General features: G+C 37.5%; 1 protein-coding gene across 1 annotated transcript in view; it reads right to left on the reverse strand.

Moving 5' to 3' along the window:
- Positions 1 to 6,310: 6,310 nt before the first annotated feature.
- LOC145979039 (uncharacterized) overlaps positions 6,311 to 21,921 on the reverse strand; it is a 51,742-nt gene continuing 36,131 nt past the window's right edge. The window contains exons 5-8 of the mRNA XM_083112116.1: positions 21,041 to 21,218; positions 19,279 to 19,463; positions 10,955 to 11,110; positions 6,311 to 6,714 (exon numbers count right to left, since the gene is read on the reverse strand). Of these exons, the coding sequence (XP_082968242.1) occupies positions 6,442 to 6,714; positions 10,955 to 11,110; positions 19,279 to 19,463; positions 21,041 to 21,218 (792 nt within the window). The 3' untranslated portion in view covers positions 6,311 to 6,441. The remainder of the gene's footprint in view (positions 6,715 to 10,954; positions 11,111 to 19,278; positions 19,464 to 21,040; positions 21,219 to 21,921) is intronic.

Genomic DNA, 21,921 nt, shown 5'->3' on the forward strand with positions numbered 1-21,921 from the left:
TTTGTTGTTTTTTCTTAACCCAATTAAATAATAGGTTGCTTATTTAATTACGAATGGTTTCCTTCCTGTGGCTATCAGAGTTTGTGGCATTACCATGTAATGTTATAAGTCTGTTATAACCAGTGTGTCACTTTGACATTTGTGTCAAGAGTAATTAGTAGAGGCACATATTTTTGGTAAATAAAAAAGCAAAATTTCGGTACAAAATCAGAGTCGATTTCGGGTTCAAAAGCAGTAAATAAAATAAAATTTCGGTGTTATAGCGGTGAATAATCACATCAAAAGTGCTATATAAAATGACATTTTGGTTTTAAAATTGTGAATATAATCCAAAATTTGATTTTAAACTGCACTTATTACACGAAATAAACTTATCCCTTCTAATAACACATTTATGTAGTTACCAGAGTATTAAGTTTATTCCTGTGTAAAGGGATCCATTTTTGCTTCTCAAATATTTACAGCAGAATTAATCAATTTTCCTTGAATTGCATAACTCACAGGATACTTCAGACTTCAGAAAGTCTCGTCGGTATATAAATGGTAAATTTCGTGTTTAAGAGTATATTTCGCATTTTACAGTTCATTTCGCATTATTTCGTGACAAAACAGGGTAGAAAAATGCACCTCACACCTTTCAGAAACATGAAAAATGAACATTACAGCATGTTATTTCATATTTTAAGTTTTCGTCAAAAACGAAATTTGCATGCCTCTAGTAATTAGTAGAGGCACATATTTTTGGTAAATAAAAAAGTAAAATTTCGGTACAAAAACTAAATCAATTTCGGGTTCAAAAGCGGTAAATAAAATAAAATATCGGTGTTATAGCGGTGAAAAAAATGGATGAAAAGTGGTACATAAAAAGACATATTGGTTTTAAAATTGTGAATATAATCCTAAATTTGATTTAAAAACTACACTTATTCCACAGAATTAACATTTCACTTCTAATAGCACATTTATGTAATTATCAGAGTATTAAGTTAATTTCTGTGTAAAGGAGTCCATTTTTGCTTCTCCAATATTAACAGCAGAATTAATCAATGTTCCGGGAATTGCATAACTCTCAGGATAATTCAGACCTCAGTAGGTGTCGCGTCGGTGAATAAACCCTGAATTTCGTGTTTAAGAGTTAATTTCGCTTTTTGCAGTTCATTTCGCATTATTTCGTGACAAAATATGGTCACAAAATGCATCTCGCACCTTTCAAAAACATGAAAAATTAACACTACAATGTTTTTTTCAAATTTCGTTTTTTCGTTAAAAACGAAATATGCATGCCCCTAGTAATTAGCATTACAGAGGTTCCAAGTTTGAATCCTGGGCAAGGTGTGTGTGTGTTATTATGTTTTGTTCCATTTCATCATTCATTATCATTGTTGCAATTAACCCTGGAATCAAAGTAGAAAGAACAAATGGTCAAGAAACCAAGATGATGTGTAAGAAATACTATTAGGATTGGATGAAAATCCACCAAGGTCACAAGCAGATAACAGAAGAATGTCTAGACCACCCATTCTTAAGGCTTGGCTGGACCTTTGACCGACGCTAGGGTGACTACTTTCGAATCTTCCTTTCCTTTTGAAAAAAACATTATGATATTCCAAAATCCAGGAGTCCAGGAGAACTTGATGGAGCTGAAGTGGTAGAGTTGATCCAGGAAAGTGGATAGGGATGGTCCTTCCATGTGCCCAGACTATGAAGATGTCATTGATAAAATGGAACCAGAGGAGTGGTTTTAGGTGTTTGTTCTCCAGAACTATTGCTAGAGTTTGCCCATGAAAGAGATTGGCATAGGATTGGTTTATTCTTGTGCCCATGGCTGTGCCTCAAATGCAAGTTTCATGGCGAGGAAACCATGTTTTTCTGTACCATTTTTAAGTTTGATCTGAACCTGGCAACTATGCAGGTCGAACTCACACTTCAGTTTCCGCCACCTTTCTTTTCTCTACAGCTAGGGCCTCCTCGATGGGACTGTGGTAGCATCGTCACCTAATAAACAAAGGGACCTAGGTTTGATACCCGGTGGAGCCACATGCTGGTTTGGATCACACTTCAAACTGTAGGTTCAGTCCCGATTAGCCTTTCTGTGCATAAAGTGGACTTTGAAAACAACAAATCAATTTTCTCTACAGCTGAAGATGTGGCTCATGGCCACAAAAATATTTTTTTTTCAGTGTCCTAAAGAGTCCTTTTTGCTTTTTATTTAACCCTTGTGGCTCTTCTTCCTTTCATCCACTACATACACCATGTGCCAAAAGTCACCGGACATCCATTGTTGTTGGTTTCAAAGGTGCCAGCCATGTTATTAATAGAATATCAGATCTCCAGAATTTGTTTCCATTCGTCCTGTAGCATGGTGAATAGTTGACATGTGTTTGTTGGTCGAGTGTGTCTGGCACACAACCAACGCTCCAGCTTGTCCCAGAGATCTTGTTAGATTGGGTTCGAGTCGGGAGCTTTTTGCCAATTATGGGTATGCAGGAAAACCTTGTTAATACAATATTGGTTAATAAGAAGTACCCTTTAATCCGAAGTTCTTCCCATTCCCCAGCCGATAAGATAGGATTTATAATGTATTTCAGCACGGATAAATTGAAATACGGATAATTTTTAATACGAAGTAGTTTACAAGACCCTTCGGCAAAACTCTTTTCGCTTAATTCGAAGTAGACACCTGCGTAAGTCAACAAGAGATCGAATGTGGAGAGAGCTTGGACGTTATTTTAACTTGACCTTGACATGTTTCCTTGTCCTAAGAGCTGCTGACAACTCAGCGGAAGCAGCCCGAAATACCCGCTAGACATTGACATTCTTTGTCAATGTGCATGGCAGGACAAGCTCTTTCCCCGCTGAATGAGCCACCTTCGAAATATTCACCAGTGCTAGATGAGAAATGAGAGAGAAGATCGCAGGAATGTTCCAAAATACAAGATGCATGGTGCCTGGAAGTCTCACCCATCTGTCTAGCTCTAAGCTCGAGATTGCTAATTGTTTCGGCCACGATCTTCTTGCTCGTGTGTTCACACAGGCTCCTTTCCTTTGGTGTCTAAGTACAACAGCTCATTATCCGCCACTGGTGTGCATGGTAATGTGATAATTGCAGAATTCAGATCCCTCTTTCTTGTTTGAATGCAGCTGTCTGGATAGGAAATATTGCCCGTATTATTGTCTGTTGCATGGTAAAATGTAATGCAAGGATCATTTTTATTTTTCACACTGCTGATAAAAGTTCAGTCTTTGACAATTGCGTTATCTTTAAGTTATCTTTAAAATGCGTTATCCCTTCTGCCACCTGCTGCTCTAACTTCTAGCCAGTCTCATTGTGTTTACGGCAGCTGTTGGGTATCGGCTCGGTCCTAAAGTTTACCCAGTGTTACACATTTGTTTCAAAATTTAGATACAGCAAGAAGAATTAAAAAGGTACTTGAGTCTGGAACTATTCACTAAATGGTTGGTTGGTCACAACATTCTTTTTTGTGCCTTGTAAAAGTAAACTAGTGTTTTTCGAAATGTTAGCAATCATTAAATTAAGATCTCCAGACTGTAAGTACCTTTTTAATTCTCCTTGATGAATAATATTACAGGACCCTCTATTTTTACCACCTAAGAGAGTTCTGTGCATGTTCACAAAGTCCAGGTAACATTACAAAAAGCTGTATTTTCACAGCGAGACATAAACATGTTTACAAAATGAAAGACAAAGTCACCAAATTATGATTTCACAATTTAGAAATGTTCAATGTGTCCACATTTGGTCATACGTAGGCTTACCAGACGTCCTCTTTTACCTGGATAGGTCCTCTTTTTCGGGTCCTAGAAATTGTCCAGGTAGGGTTTTAGGGAAATGTCTTTTCTTGGGGTGTAGACAACTGCTTCAACTTCCAAGATTCGTAACAAAATTTTATATTTGTAAATAATTGTTACTATTTTTTCAGTGTTCAATTTCAAAGTAAGGAATTGTTTGCATCTCTTCTGTTGCCGCAGCCGTGCTGCACGAGGTTTTGATTTTAAAGCATTTGTGACATCCTTGCGGTGAGCTGCAAATTTCTAACAATAGGTAAGAATATGTGAATACCCAGCTTCCTTTGATTTAGTTTCAAGACTTCAGAATTCAGAAATAAATAGTAACTTTTAACAGCTCTATTCTTAGTTGTTAATATGGTATGGAGAAGTAATGTTGTGTCGATCAGCAATCTGATGAACCATGCCAAAACGCAAATGTGTTTTTAGTGACGACTTACAAAAACAGTTTCCCGACTTTAGACTTGGAAGAAACAACTCCCGAGGCAGAATGTCTTATTGTCCACCAGGCACATTCAATTGCTAATGGCGTTATATATGAGGCTTGTCAGGAAAGTAAAGATACAAAAGGAAAATAAGATATACAAGAAATGTATTGCACGTAACTAAAGATACACTGGTACAGGGGCTATTTCTCCACATAAGTGCCACCATTGTCCAAACATTTGTTCAAACGCGGAACAAGTTTTTGTATCCCCGAATCGTAAAAATCCGCCGCCTGCATCTGGAACCAAGTCCTGACTTCTTCCCTGACCTCATCGTCGTCGTCAAAGTGTCTTCCACCAAGATGTTTCTTTAGGTACAGGAACAGATGGTAATCGCTGGGTGCGAGGTTGGGGCTGTATGACGGATGTTCAAGGACGTCCCATTGAAAATGTGCAAGCAGATCCTTGGTGACATTCGCTGAATGGGGCTGGGTGTTGTCATGAATAAAGTGGATTCCACGTGACAACATGCCCCTCCGTTTGTCTTGAATTGCACGTCGAAGATGTTTCAAAGTCTGGCAGTAGGTTTCAGCATTAATCGTTCTTCCAGGAAGCATGAATTCCACCAGTAGGATGCGATCCCAGAAAACGCTTGCCATCAGCTTGCGGGTTGAAAGTGAGGTTTTGAATTTTTTGGCTTTTGGAGAACGGGTATGGCGCCACTGCAGTGACTGCTGCTTGGATTCAGCCGTATGGTGGAACACCCATGTTTCATCACCTGTCACTATGGAGTCTAGGAATGGATCTCCGATGGATGCTTTCCTTGTGCCTGCAAAAACCTGATCATGGTGCGCACTTCACACGTGGCGGGATTCGGTACTGCTGCTGCTATTTCCAATGCATGTGAAAATGTATTTGTATCTTTACAAGCATTGTATATTTATATAATGAGGCCTGTTGGTATACTGAAAAGGTGTATAATTATTTTACAGGGATGTGTGATCTACAAGCTCACCAAAACATTAGTTTTTTAAAGTTTGTTATCTGGTAGCCCTAGTCACATGGTGCACATCTATCCTGTAGTCCATTTCACTCCAAACCCGATGCAGCCTGTCAGGGGTGATTCTGGTGAATGCAACTGTGATGCGGTAGGGATGGTTTGTAGTGTCATTTCTTCACATAACCCCACATGGGGTAAAATCTGGTGACCTGGGTGGGCAAAATGCTTTCTCAGTCTCTCGTCAATGCCATTTTGGGTGTGAACGTAACACAGTAACAGTGTTGCCACAATCTGAGGGTGTAATTTACCTCTTGGACCAATTTTTCCCTTCACCTAAACAAATCACATAATAATAATTATTATTAATAGTAGTAGTAGCAGCAGCAGTAGTAATTATTATTATTAGTGGTGCTGGTGGTGGTAGTATTTCAGTTGGTCCATGTTCGTTAAACATTTTTTTTCATGTGTCATGACAGTTTCATTGCTTCCTGGCCAGATGTCCCAGGTTTGAACCTGGTCAGGAATTCATTAAATCATTAATGCTCGTTGTTACTTCTATTCAAAGATGCGGAAAAGCACCGTACAATAAACTTAACAGAAATATAAATAGATTTAGGCTTATATTCAAATGAGCAGAAATACGAAGGCACAACAAAATAAATAAATAAATGCACATATGAAACTGGAACTTAACATAAACTGTAATAATGTAGTCAAATGTCTGCAATTTTCCCTCAAATTGTTGTATTTTTAATAGAATTTCCCTTTTCCCTTAAAATTCGGTCCAAATTTCCCTCCAAAAGGAAAATTTCCCTTCGTATGGCAACAGTGGTAACACTGCGGTGGCTGCCAGGGGAACTACAGCTGGAGATGGAGTTAGAAATCATAATTTGGTGAGTTTGTCTTTCATTTTCTAAACATTTGAGTGCATGTTTGCGTGTGTCTGTGAAAATACTGCCGTTTGTAATGTTTCATGGACTTTGTAAATATATAGTGTATATTGACTCATTACAGTACCTTCAAACAGATGTTTATGGATGACTTTGATAAATAATGCTAAAACTCAAGGAGCTTTTATATAATAAAAACATATATTCTTAAAAAAATAATACAGCAACAGTGATCATCTACTTTGTTACCTTGGAATTATTGGTGGACATTGTGTATAATACACCATATTGTACATCAATCATCATCTGTGGTAATGTTCTATAACTGCTTTAACTCATGACGCAATATTTTCCCTGAAGCTGATTTAGGTATAGAGTCAACAAACTTCACACCTCCTGCAAGATGCTTGAAGTGAGCTGTATTTGAGGCAACATAGTCCAAAATCTCCTTCTCGGTGAGCTTACTATCCTCCTCGAGTTTCACATATGCTTTAGGTACTTCTCCTGCTCTTGCATCTGGTATGCCAACAACACCCACATCATCAACTCCTGTTAATTCACGAATTAGAACTTCTAATTCTGTAGGTGATACCTGAGAAAAAGTATTTTCCAAGTAAGAAAGAGTGCATTGTGCTTTTTACAAAAATGAGAATAGTTTTAACACTGGTCCTGTTTTTATCCTTTATTCTACAGGGTGTCCCACGAACGGTGCAACTGGGAATTAAGAGTGGCGTTACTTTGTAACCGAAACCTGTACATACATAAGTCATACACCAAATGTTAGCCCTGTCCAAGTAGATATTTTTAAACATAGAAACAACAAACGGGGTGCAGTGTTGTTCATGCAGTGTTGCCAAATGTAAGTGAAAGTGTAAATTTATTTTTCCACAAAGCATGGAATATTGCATGTCAAACATTCGTACAGAAATTTGGACGTCAATTTCCACCTTGGGTAGGTGGACTATTTCACCATCTATAGTTCAGAGAAGAAAACCGATCGTTTTCGCGTATAGCCATCCTGAAATGCCTCGTAAAGGCGTACCGGTCCAAATGGGTGTTTTAAAAAAATTATGAGGTACAGTGGCAACACTGTTGATGTTTGAAGGCAACAAAAGGTGTGTTTAGTGATGGTCTATGACATGGAAATACTGGAAACAGGAAAAAAAGAAAATGAAAATTACAAAGTAACGCCACTCTTAATTCCCAGTTGCTCCATTCGTGGGACACCCTGTAGATGGCATCAAGTAGTATGAACAAAATAGATCACCTGCTCCAGGGTGGAGTACATGCTTATATATATATATATATATATATATATATATATATATATATATATATATATATATATATATATATATATATATATTAAAGAGCACATTTTCATTCAATCAAAATTGTTACAAATTTGAAGGTTATTTTCTTGTATGATGATTGAATTTTGAATTTACAAATGTTTGATGCATGAAAATGTGTTTACACACCCACCGGTGGGTTGGTTCAAATTGTAAATCTGTGCATAAGTTTTGAATAGTTGACAATTGAAGATTAAACTGAATTAAATTCCATGGGTCAACAGCCCTCTGAGGTTTAAGGCCGTGTGAAGTGACTTTTCAATGGAGGACGTGTGATCAGTACATTGAGTCCCATCGCCGATGTTTTCTGACTCAAGACTGGGGGCTCTGTACTTCTTGACTTGAAGTGGCTCCCCAATTGTTCTAACAACACTGAAATGTGTGTGTGTTGGGGAGGGGGGCTTGCCTCAAACCCAGTACCGCTTGCATCAAGCAATCTTAGCTTTCTATCTTAAAAAATAAGCAAGTTCAATTATTTTAAAATCGATAATTTTTCAAAGTGGCAAATAAACCATAAAGAAAGACACTGTGCATCATAGGTCTATTGTACAGAGCATTCCCTGACATTCGTTACGAGACTCGGCGGCAAGCGGCCCGGCATCAGCGCTTGTCTTTCCAGGTGAACGGGTCCACGACAGTTGCACGCTACAGCAGTAGCGAAGCGTGGTCTTAAGAGGAAGGAAAGCAATGCAGTACTCCGAAAAATGGGGGGGGGGGGTATATAAATTATACAGTCCATTGCCCCAGTTTTTCTAGGAAAGAAAGGACATTTTAAATAATAATAATATATCCATGAACTCCTCTCTCAACGGCCATACTGCTAAGTTCAAAATTCTTGTCACGTTATTGATAATAAAATACTTGCTATTACTTACAGCTTCCCGTACGAAATTTGAAATATTCATGTTTGTTTCACAAAAGAGAACACTCACTTCAACCACTCGTTCTTCCCACATAAATGGAAAATATTCCGAAAAGCTCAGAAGCTAACAGAAAAGTGATGTCAACCTCGTTGTAAAAATTAATGTTCACGGGGGAGTAATAGAACTGACTTGAAGCTTAAAATTAATTAAGCTTTCGAATAATAGGCCATTACAATAGGAAGAACATGCGCTGGTTCTTCTTTTTAATAATGTATTATATTAATAAAAATAATATTTCGAGTTGGATAGCATTTATGACTTAACGTTTTTGCTATTTGCAGGTCTCAGAAGAGAGTTTCATTGCTTTTTTTTTTACATACGTTTTATCGAAAAAAACATCAGTTCATTGTTTGTATGAAAATTTACGATAAATATAGTGTAAATTATTTGGTAGTTGTCAACACTGGCGTGCGTTGTAATTTGAGACAAGAGAAGTGTGAAGCGGACAACAGCCAGCTGTTCTGTAGATTCCAGCGCTCCACAGTGCCGGAACACCATGTTTGCCTTAATCCCTGAACGTCGACATTATTGACACGTTTTACAAATCTTGAAACTCAAAGTAATGCTTTAAAGTTTATCTACATGGAATTTGGAACAGTTATATTAATTTATTTCAATAATTCTGTGTTTATAATAAAGCAAATATACATCTTCGAGATCATGTTAACACTTGTATGTTTTCTGATAGTAGTGTCTGCTTTCTGCTCGGCTCGGGTGTTTTCGAGAAGCCGAAAAGCTCCGAAAAGCAGAGCTTTTATTAGTGGTTTTGGGACCGTACCTTCACCAGCATCTACCCTTCGCCATATGATACTTGAGAAGCGTTGGTTTCCCTCACAGTGGCTGCAAGCAGAGAGGTTGCTGCTTGCCAACGGGCTGCGGAGAGAGTTTGCGGCCGTAAAATTTCGCGAAATCGAGTGTGATAGAAAATAAATAATGCCCTCAACGTTAAGTACATTAAATAATATTTTAATAGTGCAAGCAGTGCTTGCATTGCTTGTACTATATCTTCGCCACTGCGCTACAGTCTGTTTATTTCCTCTCCCTGCTTTCGCTCCCTTTCCCTTTCTGTTGACGTTGCAGACTGACACCAGTATAATCCTCCCTCGGAAGTTGTGTTGTGTCGTGTCCTTGTGTTGAAGATTTTGGCTTAATATGGCACCACAAAAGTTTACATTACAGCAAAGGATTTATCTTGTTGAGTGTTACTTCGGAAAGAGGAATTGTGGAGAAGTGCGACGACGTATTGCAACGAAATTTCCTGGTGTTCCCGTTTCACATACGACCACTATATTAAACCTCTTAAAAAGTTTAGAGTAACAGGGTCAGTTCTGAATAAAAGTGGAAAGAAAAATGGGGAAATCTAAAAAATAAATTATACAAAGACAATCTGCACACCACCCGTGAGTTAAAAGAGAGTATTGTACGAGAAATCGGGAGAATTACAGTAGACGAACTTGCACGTGTAAATGTCAATTTCCTACGGAGATGCCAGGAATGTGTTGCAGCAGAGGGACATCATTTTCAACACCTTCTGTAGTCAAGGTTAGTACACAATATGAAAACTGTAATTTAAATAGCTGACTCTAGCGACCCGTTCACCGGGAAAGACAAGCGCTGGTGCCAGGCCGCTTGCCGCCGAGTCTTGTAGCGAATGTCAGGGAATGCTCTGTATAAGTCCACCAAATAGCTCTAGTAGTTTCTAATATATTACCATTACCGATTATTTACAGGGTGTATGAATTAACATGTACAAACTGGTTTAAAGTGAGCTTGTAGATTTTAAGGTGCATTGTTGTTAAAATATTTTTTCAAAAGAAGAAAAAGACAAGTGATTGATAGTTCACTACACTTTGCCTATATATAACTTGCAAGTGTAACTTGACACTAACCAGACACATGCCAATATACACTGCATACAACCAGAGGAAAAGGCTACAAGTCATTCTCTTAAGCATGGTTACATAAGCTGGTTTAAGGCCGTAAACATTACATATCCTGAAAATTGTAAATGAAACTGAAGACTGAAGTAATTGAACTGAGATTTTTTGCGTTGTAAGGGAGTGAGAGGCATATTTTGAGCACTATCCATTTCAAAAATTTGACAAGTACTTTCTTGCTGATGTGATATGATCAACTCCATGCTCCAGCCACTTTTACCCCCACTCAGGGTTGCCCCGATGTACCAACTGCTTTGAGGCTGGGTGAGTCCCAAAGCTGCTTTATGCAGGGACAAGACTGAAAAAATTCTGACCATAGATCACTCACTTCATGAATTGTATCTGGGTCTCCCGCATGTAAGTCAGGCGTTCTAAAAACTAGACCACCATGGCTCCATGTTTAGTAATATTGTAATAATCACATAAACAAATTGAGAATATTTAAGGGCAATGGATTATTATTAGTATAGTAAATCTGCAATATAATAATTATGGTGCAATTTTTTATAACACTTTAAAATCATTTCCACAATGTATTCAATGGGCATGACAAACATCAATATCAAGCAGGCCCTGAAAAAATATAAAATTAATAGTTTAGTATATAGATTTCCACTAACCTGGTTTCCTTTCACTTTAATAAGCTCCTTGCTTCTACCAACAATGTAGAAATACTCATCATTATCATAATAAGCAATATCTCCTGTATGTAGGAACCCTTCGTCATCCATAATTTCTTTAGTTGCTTTTTCATTATTTTTGTAACCAGTCATGACCTGTGAAAGAAGGTTCGTGTGAAAAAACTAGAATAGGTTTTCATCTTTATATTACAATATTCATGCACTTTCAATGCAGCCTTTGGCCACATCTTGTACACTCGCCTACATGACATTCTGCCATGTCTTGACTTCCTCAATGCTCTTAATGTCTTTGAAATTTGAAAATATCATCATGTATTATTGGTGAGAAGGGAAACAAGTAAGTATGTTCGTTTATTTGAAAAGTTGAGAACGTAATGTTACGTCATACAAATATTAGAAATATTTTTGTCAATTTTCTTAATAATAAACTGGATAAGTAATATCCGTTTCAAAATAGTCATTGAGATGTATTATGTAAATGAATTCAATTGACACTAAATTGGAAATGCATTATTATTATTATTATTATTTACATTCTTAAATATAATTGAAAATTTAATTGTTTTTCTTCATTCCCATATCTTCCTCACCTATCTTGCCTCTGTAATATATTCTGATGCTCATATTTTGAAACATGAAAATTGAAGTACAACTCACTTACCTTAGTATTTGGGGTGAAAATTACCTTTTATTTAAATTCCCTAACAATGTATGTTTCCATTGTCAACAACAAACATAGCAACTCGAAATAATTGTTATATCTCTAAATATTTTATTAAACCAGCCATGATGTAGATATTTTCGTATAAACTCTGAAACCAAACTGAAGAAGGAATATATGAAACGTACTGCATTTCTTCCCTCACCCTACCAGACTCAAGTATCTCTAGTAGCACTGGTGTACGCAGAGTGGAGCCTGAAGGGGCTACAACACCCCCCAAATTTTTAAAAATAAAAAAAAATCAAATGTAGTAATTAAGTTGAAAAAAAACAACAACTCAAAATGACCCCTGATAACCATTTTTGTGTTTGAATAACTTTTAGAACAAAGGATTAAAATGGTAATTACACCTCATATCTCATGAAAATAAATCACCAAAAAGGGGTATCACCAAAACTGATTTACGCCGATGCATTCTATGATCCAAGCAAATATTTAATCCCACTCTGTTCAGTAAAGATTAGATTCATGGCACTGAACCCACATTCATATTCAGCTGGATATTGGTACAATTTAAATTGAATTGCCAATCCCCAGAGTGGTTAGCACATCATGCTGCGACGCCAGGCATCCCAGGTTTGAATCCTGGCCTGGGCATGGATGTTTGTGAGTGTCCATTCACCAATTTCATCATATCATCACTCATTTAATACACATCGAAACACTACAGATCTCAACAAGCTCCAGAACAGGATTAAATGACCAACCGACCCAACATATGTCAAACACACAGCCAAGGTTTAGTATTCGATACAAAAGTACTTGTGAAATAGCAGAAGTCTGAAAAAATATTGAATACATTGCATCTAAAAGAGAGACAGCCAAGGACACCAATATTTTACAATCATTGGGTGGCTCAAACACTTGCATTTTAAGTTCACAAAAATTACATAAATTATTGGGTGAGCTTGGGACCCACGGACCCATATAAATTATACACGGTCACCATAAATTGCGTAACGAAATTTTTGTATGTAGCTATGGTGCGGTAAACTTAATTTAATTCAACTGGAAAACCATAAGTACGATATAGTTTACAAGTGGGTTGGAAATAATGATCCCCAGTTGAGATCTGATGTTTCAAAACAGGAAAGGGGGAGGAGAATCCCTCCTATCGCCCCTTCAAATCACAATCTGCATTAAAAATGAATAGATGCATGTTTGTTCGCTACTTTCAAATGACAAAATTCTGATTTTTCTGTTCCATCACATTCCAAATGAGCCCAAAACGAGGTCTAGAGCTTCATATGTTTTGGAATTATCTGTTTTTAAAATAACCATAAATTCTTTAAAAAATTAAGAAATAAAATGTATTTATGTAAAAAAAACAGGAAATCTGTGATCTTACCGGTACCATTACAAAAACACATAGTTCGGAAACTACATGCAATAGAACAATCAAGGATATACTTCCAGCCAACCATAATTTTTCAACAAGATGGGGCACCCCCTCATTGGTCCAAGGATGTTCGAGGTCTTCTGGATAGGCATTTCCCTGGTAGGTGGATAGTCCGTGATGGACCTATTCCCTGGCCACCATGCTCTCCTGATATCACACCCTTGGATTTCTTCTTCTGGGGGTATGTCAAAGATTGTGTTTACCGCACTCCTGTTCCAGATGTTGCTACTCTTCGAAGAAGAATAACGGAGAGTATCTTAACTGTTAATGGTGAAGTTATGGCCAGAAGTGGATTACCACCTTGATGTTCTGGGAGCAACTAGAGGGGCGCACATTGAGGTGTATGGTATATAAATGTGGAGAGTTGTAGCTCATTTTGCAATCAACAGCATTGTTCTATTGCATGTAGTTTCCGAGCTATGTTTTTATGAACACCCTGTACTAGGGCTGACCGATACTACTTTGAACCGATACTGATGCCAATACCGTTACTTGTATAATTCCAAAATGCTAAAGGTCTTTTCTAACATTGGAAGCGGTCCCGGCACCCACCCAGTGTCAAATGACATGGGTACCTGGCGGAAACCCTGGGGGGGGGGGGGTAAAGGCGGTCAGGGGCATGATGCTGATCACATCACCCCCACTCACGACTGGATCAAGAAAGTGTGGGGCGTTACTCCCACACCCCCTATACACCTTCATGGCATGGTGCTAAGCACAGGGGAGCACTTTACCTTTATTTATTTATATTTATGTATATATATATATATATAAATATCAAATGGGGCTCATAAATCGGAGGTATGGGGTGGGTCGAGAAATATCGACAAATGGGGCATCTGGAGCAAAGTCATATTTTTTTTTAATGGAACGATATACAATAACATGCATAATATAAAAGAGCACATGCAGAGAAACACAACGCCTTTGGTTTCATGCATCTACTGCACATAGGAACGAAGATATGGCCATGTGAAAATAAGTAAACAAACTAACAAGTGGCCCACTTGACCGTCAGTACCACGGCATGTACAAGTATGAGATGTCGAAAGCCATTGGACAAGATGAAGACAGAACGTGTTAAAGGAAGAAAAAATTCAGTAGACATCGTCAGCACCATGTATTTGACAGTGTTACAGCATAATGAAAATGACCATGACAGTATGTCGAAGAACCACTGCGTAAGAAGCGAAAACCTGTCAAAGTGTGTGTTCAAAGTGGTGGACGTCAGCTGCGATACAGGCAACAAGGCGCCCACGCAAAGATCGTTGCACAGAATGTAGCATCTCGTAGGGAATGTTCCTACAGGCTGCAGTAATGCGGTGTTGCATATCCTCTGGAGTTGTTGGCACATCCCGGTAGACAATGTCCTTCAGCTTTCCCCACAGGAAAAAGTCTAACGGTGTCAAATCTGGGGAACGAGCCGGCCATTTGACAGGCCCTCCGCGTCCAATCCAACGATTTGGAAATGTATTTTCCACACATGCTGTAGCGCGTCTTGCACTGCGAGCTGGGCACCCATCATGTTGGTACCACATTTCCCTCCTTGTCTGAAGTGGTATGTCCTCCAATAGTACAGGCAGTTCATGTTGTAAAAATTGTATGTATCGGTCAGCATTCAGTGTCCCTTGTATAAAAAAAGGGCCAATGAGATGTTCACCCACTATACCTAGGGTTACCAGACGTCCGGATTTTCCCGGACATGTCCTACATTTTAGCCTTGTGTCCGGCGTCCGGGAGGAATTTGAAAAATGTCATAAATGTCCTACATTTTGAGCGTCACGTAATAAAATTAGGGAAATACGTGTTTCAGTTCAACAAAGAGAAATCATGCAAGTTACATGTCTATGGACTGCACACTCAAACTCAATAGTGGCATTTATTTTGTTTCAGTCATTGCTGAAAAATAAAATAAAACATTGTCCTGCTAGAGGACAAACGGAAAAACGGAAGCAATTCATGAACAAAAGTTTTGGGGTCGCATTCTGATGACGCGACCGTTCAATGCCTGAGGGTAATTTCTTGCCTTGGGGTTTATACTGATGAAACAAGGTTTTTTTCCATTCTTATTCATTATCTTGATTGTAAAGCAGGGGTTTAGAGAACGAAGTTATTTAGGGTGTCTACTAGTCAAGAAAGTCGTGAAAATCAAGAAAAAATAAAGAAAGTAGGTCAAGAAGTCAATAAAAAGTCAAGAAATTATACTTATGTGGTCAAGAATTTTTGCTATCCCAATGACTGATCAGTGGATTCAGTTTATTTTACTTAACTTTTCTGCCCCTTTGGCTAGTCGCAAAGATGAGGATGAATGGCGATAAGATAAGATGCATGAAGAGACAATCACAAACATATAGGGACGAGAACACGAGCCCCCCATAAGATTATACTGGCTGTGAATCCAAACGCCAGAGCCTCGCTAGTCTGCAAAATGCAGTCCAGCATGCATTAATAGATATAGATCTATATTTCTTGTTGTATACTGCTGCAGTTTACATTTTAACCAGCCTTTTGGTAGGATTTTCTTTTTAAATATTATTTTCTTAATTGCTAATTTCAAACTTAACCTTTATTTATTCGACCCCTATTTAGGTAAACAAAAACGAAAAATAAATGTATTTTCTTATTAAATATTATTTTCTTAATTGCTAATTTCAAACTTAACCGTTATTTATTCAACCCCTACTTATGTAAACGAAAAATAAAAATAAATGTATTTTCTTATTAAATATTACTTTCTTAATTGCTAATTTCAAACTTAACCTTTATTTATTCGACCCCTACTTAGGTAAACAAAAACGAAAAATAAATTAATTTTGGATTTGATATTTTGGTAGACACCCTGTTATTCAAGTAAAAAGTACCCAAGATGAAACTTCTGGAACCATTTCTATGGTAATTGCTGAATATTTGTTTGCCATTACAGGTCATAATGCAAAGGTTGAGAGACTACTTTTATTACCATCAGCACAACGGACCCACGAGAGAATTTTTTTTAATAAAGTCTGTAAGAAGTTTGGTACTGGCCCAAATAATATCAAAGAGTTTGACTGTTCAGTCTCTCATAAATATATTTTGACTGAAATTTTGGGAAATATTGGCTCCTCTGAGAAGTTCCGTTAAAACAGGTGCATTGTTTAGTATAATTACAAGTTTGGAAATTTTGAATTAAAGAATTCATTAAGAAATATTATTTTTTACTGAAAAGTGTCAATTTTAAATTACTCTCTAACGTGTTTTATAGAAATATGTATTATTTATTGTGAATGTTTTGTGTCCTACATTTTGACTCAGTGTCCTACATTTTGGAACATAAAGTCCTACATTTCCCTCATAGCGATCTGGTAACCCTAACTATACCACACCACACGTTCACACTCCATGGGCGCTGGCGTTCCACTTGGCGAAGCCAATGTGGATTTGTCACCGACCAATAGTGCATGTTCCTTAGGTTGACATTTCCATGATTGGTAAAAGTTGCCTCGTCAGTGAAGAGGATACGTGACAAATTGGGTGTGTCGTGTCGTAACATCCATGTGCAAAACCGAAAACTGTCCACAAAATCATTCCCGTGAAGTTCCTGATGGAGGGAGATATGATATGGGTGAAACTTGTGTGTGTGCAGAATGCGCAATACACTTCGCTGACTCATCCCAGCATCCCTGGCAATTTCACGGGAGCTAACATGCAGATTCACAGCAACACCGGCGAGAACATTTGTTGCACCTGCCTCACCTGTAGTTGGCTTGTTCCGCACACGTGCTCGTGGTGTTACACGTCCGGTGTCTCTTAATTTAATAAATAACTTACCAAACAGACGTCGAGATGGCTGTCGTCTGTCCGGATATCTCTCTGCGTACACACGGTAGGCTTCTGAGGCATTCTTTCGGCATTCCCCATAAATCAGGATCATGTCCGCTTTTTCTATGTTTGTGAACACCATAATCTTCGCTCTTACCACTACGACTGCTTGCTATGAACTAACACGATCTCGTGGACCTGCTATCAAAACTTGCTCTGCGTAAAGGCAGTTCTGTCAGGCACCTGAGAAGTCTTACATGCCGTGGCACTGACGGTCAAGTGGGCCACTTGTTTACATATTTTTACATGGCCATATCTTCGTTCCTATGTGCAGTAGATGCATGAGACCAACGGCGTTGTGTTTCTCTGCATGTGCTCTTTTATATTATGCATGTTATTGTATATCGTTCCATTTAAAAAAAATATGACTTTGCTCCAGATGCTCCATTTGTCGATATTTTTCGACCCACCCCATACCTCCGATTTACGAGCCCCATTTGATATTATTGTTTCCCGCAAACCTCACATCGCTACTGTTTCTGGTTTCTTCGCTATTTCAGGTGGTACTTTTAGGTGCCTCACGCGGTATATATAAAAATATATATATATATAAAATTATATGTGTGTGCGTCTGTGTAATTATTATTATTACATTTTATACCTATGCATTTCTGATGAGGGGCGATGAATAAATTAACCCACCAAGCAATGCTCTGTTGCAACGATGCATCTCAACTTTACATTTTTTTTAAGTGACAATCAATCAGATGTTTCAAATATTAGAGAAATATTAAGTGAAACTAAGAGCAAGGCAATCGTGTGGTCGTCGCGTGCTCCTCTCTCCCAATGTTGAAAAATGAGATCATACCTCTTCAACCTCCTCTAAAACTATAGGATCACTCTTCCAAAACTAACATTAAATCATCCGTGAACACAAGAATAATTGGCGATTTACCAGTCTTAGACATGACGTCTAAAACTAACAGTAAAGCTGTAATGTGAAACCAATTTTGTCTCTTTTTTGTCCTTTAACGAAGAGAATAATAATTAGTAAACAAATTGTAAGGGGAGAATGAAAACATACCAGTCTCTTGCTTCTATATCAGGCGATTGACTTCAGTACAGTGATATTCCGAAGTGACTTTGCTTTCGATATTCTTTCGGCAAATGATTTCTAAGAAAAATTAAATGCATAGTTCTATCGCTTGGCTTGGGAGGAAATCCAAACCCATCACTACACTTTCCAGAAAATTATTCCCCTGATGCGTTCCTTGTGCCGAAATGCCTGCTGAAACCCAGTCGGGACAAACAAAAGTCTAAAGTTGGAAAGGAAAAGGGTGGATTAGCCCAGGTATTTGAATTTCCAGGAAAATACTATGTACACATACTATGTCTGAGACACGTCCACCACTTTCATGGGCGATGATTTTTTTGACTGCGGGAGGTCACTAAACAGAGAGATGTCCGCAAACACCAAAGAAAGTGGAAGGATTAACAACAGGCTTTCGGGACTTCATTGGGGTTATTGTTACACAAGACCGCATCTGTACGAAGAGAGCCTGGTAGACTTCGAAGAGAACTAAACAGAAACAGCAAACTACTATGGGGATAATTTCATGTTACGCTTGATTTGCAAGATACTTGACCGCGAGTCTTATCTGCGTACAGATCTTTGTGTCACGCACTTGCTGTTCCCAGAAACTTGAGTACAGGTTCATTTAACAAATGCACAACTATTTTTCATTTTTTTTCAAAACTAAAGGTAAGTTGGAAAAGGTGAACAAAACTTTGAAATGGGAAAAGACAATTGGTTTTGGCCGCATCTCTAGCGACTCAAAAACAATGGTATCGGCTAGTATCAGTGCAAAAATATCAACCGATACTTACCAATTCCAAAACCCCCGGTATCGGAAAATACCGATACCCCCGGTATCAGTTTAGCCTACCCTGTACATATATGTAGGACAGATGAAAAATATTCCTGTGCCACTGTTCACAAGTTCACAAGATCAGCCCCCCCCCCTCCCCCTGAAAAATCCTGCGTACGCCAGTGTCTAGCAGCAATGGCAAATTTCCACCCCTGTCTGGGATTTTATCATGTTCACCTCTTCAATCCACGCATATAACCAAATAACTCAAAAAAGATTGTGACGATCTGTTCACTTCACTGCTGGTGATGTCATCACTAATATGGTCCCTTAGAGTCTACTGGTTAATTGGTCTCATTTCTATAATATACCTACACCTAATGGGAAAAAAATATGTACAATACATGATGTGAAATAAAGTACAATATCTCTTTAATATATATATATATATATATATATATATATATATATATATATATATATATATATATATATATATATATAAAATATCACATACCTGTGGCCCTCTGAAACACAACTCCCCATGCTGGTATGGTTCAGTAATTAGTAAGCCAGTTTCAGTGTTGACAAGTTTTGCTTCGGTTAGGGAAAGTAATCTGCCAATAGATCCATACTTGTAGTTTTCAATAGGTATTTTGCCATGTGCAGTTACTGTTGGTGATGTCTCTGTCAATCCATAGCCTAGTATACAGCAATAATAAATAATAAGTCATAGAATTCAGCAAAATTCGAGTCTACAGTCTAATGAAGACATATTCAGTTTGAATAAGGCTTCTTTAACTTGCCAAATTTTAATCCAGGGCTTTATTATGTTTTGAATCAAATAAATGTTGATGCCCATCAATATTGCTAAAATTATATTTCAATACCCCAGTACCAAATAATATTTAACTGTAATGTAACTTAAGGAATCAAATAGGACATAAAAATTTCAGTTGTCCAAATTTAAAGCTTTTTTCACCGTAATAAAATGCTCAAGAATATCGCGCTCCACAAATACAGTAAAACATTTCCTAACAGACACCTCTGAACTCTAAAAAACAGGCATTTTAAAATTTATTGGCAGAACTATCCTTTCGCCCGCACCCTAGTTTTGTCACACAAGTGTGACAGCCTGGTCAGGGTGCGGAAAAATATGGAAGGCAGGTCCAATGAAGGAGAAATTAGTTCTCAATAACGAATGTGGACACTGAAAACTATACCCCCAGCACCAATTTAAAATGTCTCAATAGTGGACAGTGTTAAAAAAAAAAGGAAGACAGTGTTGCAAAAATAGACAAAATATCTATTGTCAAGCAGTAGTTAACTTTAATGTTATACGAATACCAGAACCAGAAATTTAGTGTCACACATCTGCAGATCAGCGACATTTTGAAAAACAAACCATTATATTTAAATCATGGTCTGAAAATGAAAACCATGTGGTTCTCAATAGTCTTCTTGTGCTCTTAGAAAATATCTGATTATTTCAAATCATTTGGATCTATTAAAAAATAAAGGCACATGTAAGGGACATTACACAGTGGTTCGAATCCCCACTTTAAAGTGTAGATCCAGTTCTGATTAGCCAATCCAAACATAAAGTGGACTCAGCCCTGATTAGCCAATCCGAGCAGGTGGACTTAAAACAAACTCTTTTCATTATATAACAAACGAACTGCTTCTGTATTATTGTTCTACCGATCCTAAAGCATCTGCATTGACACAGCATAGTGAGTGTGTTCATATGCACATGTGCATATATGGTATAGGTCTCTCATGCTGATATTCATTAATTAGTAAAAGAAAAATCACAAAAATGTCACGAATGACTCACAACAAAATATTGTTCTACTGCGATATTGTGCTTTTCAAGATGTGTGCAAGTATATATATTTCTATAAATTGAATGTACATTCCCCCCCCCCCCAATTTTCTCTCAAATGTTATTTTTCCTCTTGTTAGAGAACAGTTTTAATGATTGTTTGCTGTTTACTTTTCTTTTTAGTTCTTCTTATCCTAACCATGTGGATGTGACATCACAAAAACACTTATGTCCTGAGGATACATCATTACTTGTCTGGTGTACGGGCATGGGTGTCACTTGAAAAAGTAAAAAAAAAAAATGCTGTGGATTTTGGAAACGTTCAGCTATGATATGACAAACTTCCATAATGTTCAATGCAGGGTTTATTTATTTTTTTTTTTTTGGAAAAGCCAACACATAAAATGCGATTGACACTTATGCCTTTACAGCAGATGTGTAAATTAAACCTCACCTTCATCAAAACGTGCATCAGGCCTGGTGATCTTCTTCAGATACTGGTGAATCATAGGTTCTGTAGCTGCGGCAGCTCCACAAACAGTGACCCTCACGTTACATAAATGTTCTTCTGTCACTTCAGAGTTTGTAGCCAAGAACTGTAGCAAGGGTGGAACTAACACCAATACTGAAGGCTAGAGTAAAGTAAATTATTGCATGTAAAGGACCAGAAATGTTAAAACATTCTTGCTAGAACTATAAAATCTTATGTTTATGTTTGCATAATCCACATAAGCTCCGTGTAAAAGGAACAAGTTGTGGAATTCCTCTTTGCATATTTACCGAGAAACTGGGATAGAAAACCTATAAAAAATTATAAGTGGGAAAAACATACAATAATCATTCTTTTGTTTCCGTTATGGGTACATTTCTACTGGTGTATTCTCCATTGTTGCATTTACCACTGGTAAACCAACTTTTTTCATATATTTTTATACATTTAGTTTTAATATATGGGTAATTGCTTATTATATATTACAGACTATTAAAACAAGCTTCTAAACTTGAATTTAAGTAAATTATTTAAATACAGTAATCTAAAGACTGATTTATGTACGCCACTGATCATTCCAGAATGAAAATATCGATATTGCTGGAAAACTTGAAGTTGTCGGACTTCTGTTTTTGTTTTACTTGAGTGCCTGCATTGTTATTTTATTTATATTGTATCTAACTAATCTAGATGGGGTGAGTAATAAATACAGGGTGATTCATAAGGCTTATATGCAAAAAGGTTCATATACATAGGTCCCATCACATAATCCCACTAGCAAAGAAGAAGAATATTCAAAGTCTTGATGATCTTAGACCAATAAGCTTGCTGCCTGTTGTTTCTAG

This window comes from Lepisma saccharinum, chromosome 25 (genome assembly GCF_977018435.1).
Source record: "Lepisma saccharinum chromosome 25, izLepSacc3.1, whole genome shotgun sequence".
Lineage (NCBI taxonomy): Eukaryota > Metazoa > Arthropoda > Insecta > Zygentoma > Lepismatidae > Lepisma > Lepisma saccharinum.